This window comes from Balaenoptera physalus, assembly GCF_965194825.1.
Source record: "Balaenoptera physalus genome assembly, chromosome: 15".
NCBI classification, from domain to species: Eukaryota; Metazoa; Chordata; class Mammalia; order Artiodactyla; family Balaenopteridae; genus Balaenoptera; species Balaenoptera physalus.
In genome coordinates this window covers 82,742,538-82,746,605 of record NC_138894.1, presented here as the reverse complement: position 1 = coordinate 82,746,605, position 4,068 = coordinate 82,742,538, and the positions used below count along the sequence as shown (strand labels likewise).

The 4,068-nt window shown below is 56.6% G+C and overlaps 1 protein-coding gene across 1 annotated transcript; it reads left to right on the top strand.

Moving 5' to 3' along the window:
* The first annotated feature begins 547 nt into the window (after positions 1-547).
* RHOB (ras homolog family member B) lies at positions 548-2,911 on the top strand. The gene has a single exon (XM_082428084.1). The coding sequence runs from the start codon at positions 945-947 to the stop codon at positions 1,533-1,535; it is 591 nt and encodes a 196-aa protein (XP_082284210.1). The 5' UTR covers positions 548-944; the 3' UTR covers positions 1,536-2,911.
* The last annotated feature ends 1,157 nt before the right edge of the window (positions 2,912-4,068 follow it).

Sequence of the window (4,068 nt, the reverse complement as noted above, 5' to 3'; positions counted from 1 at the left end):
ACCCCAACAACCTTGCTTGGAAACAAACGTGTGTGTGTGTATATGTGTGCCTCTGTGTGTGTGTGTGTGTGTGCGCGTGTGTGTGTGTGTGTGTATTTAAAAACAAAACCACATTAAAGGAGCCGCTCCCTCCCCCACAGGTCCGACCACCCGCTGGGAGTTTGAGAAGCAAGAGGGCAATTTTGAGTGGGAGGGAGTCATCAACGGCCCGCAAAGTGCCGCCTCTCTCGGAACCGTTCGTCCAGGCTCCGCGGGCTCCGGGCAGCTAGCTCCAGCCCTCCCGCTTCGCGCGCACAAGCTGCGGCGAAGACGGGAACCCAGGTGCCGCCCGAGCCCCGCAGGGCCAGCCGCCGCGGCGTTAAGACTCCCCACTCGCTGCCTCTCCCAGCCCGGCGGCCTGGGCCGTCAATCAAGCTCGCCCGGCCCCGCCCCTGGGCTGCAGCGGACGGCCAATTAGAGCCAAGCTCCGCAGCGATGAGCTCAGTCGGCTTGCTTCCCATTGGGCGGCTATATTAAGAAAGTCGCCGAACTCTTTAAATAGCGGGCGCTGGGGCCGCAGCCCGCATCTGCCACCGCAGTCCGGCTGCGCGCGTGTGTTCCCTTGTACCTTTGCTGAGGCCTAGAGAGACCCGGGAGGGAGCTAGGCCGGGTCCGCTGCTCTAGCCACCTTTCGCGCCCAAAGGCGCCGACCCCGGGCCCGGGACGAGGAGAGCGGCCACCGCTCCGGAGCAGCGCGGAGACGCAAGGCGCGCCCTATGCCCCGGCGCCCCCACCTACCCCGCCGCGGCAGCCCGAGCACAGCGAGAGAACGCGCCACCCCGGGGCCTGGGTGCAGCTAGCAACCCTTTCCCCCAGCGCGCAGCCCGAGGTGAGCAGTGAGCGGCGAGCGGGACGGCCGCGAGGCGTTCGCGGGCCCCCTCCTGCTGCCCGGGCCCGGCCCGCTCATGGCGGCCATCCGCAAGAAGCTGGTGGTGGTGGGCGACGGCGCGTGCGGCAAGACGTGCCTGCTGATCGTGTTCAGTAAGGACGAGTTCCCCGAGGTGTACGTGCCCACCGTCTTCGAGAACTATGTGGCCGACATCGAGGTGGACGGCAAGCAGGTGGAGCTGGCGCTGTGGGACACGGCGGGCCAGGAGGACTATGACCGCCTGCGGCCGCTCTCCTACCCGGACACCGACGTGATCCTCATGTGCTTCTCGGTGGACAGCCCGGATTCGCTGGAGAACATCCCCGAGAAGTGGGTGCCCGAGGTGAAGCACTTCTGCCCCAACGTGCCCATCATCCTGGTGGCCAACAAGAAAGACCTGCGCAGCGACGAGCACGTCCGCACGGAGCTGGCGCGCATGAAGCAGGAACCGGTGCGCACGGATGACGGCCGCGCCATGGCCGTGCGCATCCAAGCCTACGACTACCTCGAGTGCTCGGCCAAGACCAAGGAGGGCGTGCGCGAGGTCTTCGAGACGGCCACGCGCGCCGCGCTGCAGAAGCGCTACGGCTCCCAGAACGGCTGCATCAACTGCTGCAAGGTGCTATGAGGGCCGCGCCCGCCCCGCCTGCCCCTGCCGGCGCGCCTCCCCCTCCCGGGCCCAGCCCCCACGAGCCCGGGGAAGGGGAGACCCGCGTCCCCCAAGGACCCCACCGGACTGCCTGGTGTCTGCCTTCAGCCCCGGCAGACGTGGCCCGGCGGCTCAGGCTCTGGCGCCGGGAATCCGCGTGGTAGGCACCGGGCGCCCGCTTTCCAAGTGTCTGTGCGTCCGGCTGTGTTGCACAGGCCTGGCCGCCCCGCTGAGTGCCAAGGGTCCCCTGACCACCCTTTTCTGAAGAGTCAAGCCTCTTCAGAGTGTGTGGCTGTGTGTATGTTCGACTCCCCGCCGCCGGGTTTTCACCCCATGCCCGCCTCTGCCTCCCGGAGACGAGCTTGGCACCGGGGTGCGGCCGCGCCCCATCAGATGTTCGTCCATAACCAGCGAGCGCCTGCTATCCCCTGTCTGTACCATAGACCTCGGGAACTGCGGGAGGGGAGGGCTGGGGAGGATGGGGTGTTATATAAATATAGATATAATTTTATTTTCGGAGGTAGGATGGTGTTATTTAATGGTGGTGGTGGGTGGAGTGACGGAACAGCTCCGGCCCAGCCTGGGTCAGGCGTCCATCCCAGCACGAACAAGACTTGGCCATCTTTCCAACCCCTGGGGAAGACATTTGCAGCCGACTTGGGGATAAGAGGACACAGCTTCTAGACTCATGGCTCCTGCGGGCCAGCCCCCCCCTCCCCCCCTGCGAACCCCCTCACCAGCCACAGGCAGGAGGAGGGAAAGTGTGCTGCAGGTTGTTTTTGCCATAAGCGAACTTTGTGCCTGTCCTACAAGTGAAAATCGTTCAGTCCAAGAAACGGATGTTATTTGATTTATTTAAAGGCTAAAACTTGGGTGTTTTTTTGGGGGGGTGTGTGGAAGAATTCTTTGCACAATTGTTTCATTGTTTGACATTTAATGCACTTGTCATTTGCATAAGACAGTAGCATTCTGACCACACTTGTACACTGTAACCTCATCTACTTCTGATTTTAAAAAAATGATGACTTTTAAAAAACAAGGAGAAGATAAAGAAACCACTAATTTTTTTTCTTTTGAAAAAAGCGGCAACACTGTTTTGCGATTTTATTTGTGCAGGTATGCGCACTCGTTTGAGAAAGGGCAGTAACAAGCGTTAGGGCCTATCTAAAACCTTTTTTTTTTTTTCCCCCACAAGGCAGTCTCTAAAGCTGTGTGAAATTTTCTCTGCATCTCTGTACAGAGAGTAAACCTGCCCCTAGTGTCTCTTTTCACCCCCCTCCCTTCCCCATCCAGTGGTACTTCTACTAAATTGTTGTCTTGTTTTTTATTTTTTAAATAAACTGACAAATGACAAAGTGGTGAGCTTATAATGTTTACATAAAAGTTCTATAAGCTGTGTATACAGTTTTTTTATGTAAAATATTAAAAGACTATGATGATGACATTTATAAAATGGCTCCTGTGGTTTAATAATGTGGAAAAATATTCTTGTGAATTTGGGGGCAAGGGCAGAATTCTGCAGTGGAGGTCCCACCAACTCAGTTTCCCTCATAGTGTTTGTAGGAAATGGGGATGAAATCCCTTCGAGGACGTGTGGGGTTGCGTGGCCATGGGAGACCAGGTTCCTCCTGTCCCAGTGCCAGAGGTTACCCCGGCACCCAGTGCCCAAACCTTTGACCTAACATGTACTGTTTGTATGTCTTAAGCACTTGTGTCGAAGTCTATTATGGGGCCTTTGCTTCCTATTCTTTGAAACTTGGAAAGGTGTCATTTGTGCATTTAAAATTTAGATGACTTTTTTGTTGTTGTTGTTAATCACCGGTGTGGGACCAGGCTCTCTGTCTAAAACACTGGTTCCTGGGTTCCCTTCAGATCCTCATGGGGTTACACAATACCCCCTGAGATTGTAGGGTGTTATCTCTGGCCTGAGCTCCTGGGTGGAAGTTGGGGAGAGCCCAGATCAGAAGCTGATTCTTCTATCATTGAAGTTTCATCTGAAGGTCTATATGGAGCCCAAAATGCTTTATTCTAAGTGCCAGGAGTGGCTGCATTACGGACAGAACACGAGGTTTTGGGTGGCTGTTATTGAAAGCTGGGGCAGGCACACTTTGACGTGGAATCATATGAGCTCTAATTTCAGACAGCCTGCTGCAGTGGGTCCCAGAACCAGACAGGCAGCTTTATCTTCAGAGACCGTATTAAAATCCCGCTACAGGTATGACGGCTCAAATCTGCCAGCCTCAGCAGCTTCGAGGAAAGGTAGCAGATACTGCCAACCTCTCCCAACTACCAAAGACGTGGTTTTTGTTTTTGGAATCAACACTTTCTGGGTTTCCAGCCCTTAGTTGCCTGCTGCCACCGCCTGCCGCCCCCCACCCCCCACCCCCTGCCCCCCGCCAGCCCACCTCCTGCAGGCAGAAGCAGAGAAGGCCCCTTTTGAATCCCTTTGCTTTAAAACTTGAGGCTTCTGTTTCCCTGGCTTTCCCTAGACTCCCAAGAGCTTTTGTTGAGT

Bases quoted from the DNA above. Each gene is read 5' to 3' on its own strand.
- RHOB (XM_082428084.1), top strand. From the start codon at position 945: ATGGCGGCCATCCGCAAGAAGCTGGTGGTGGTGGGCGACGGCGCGTGC.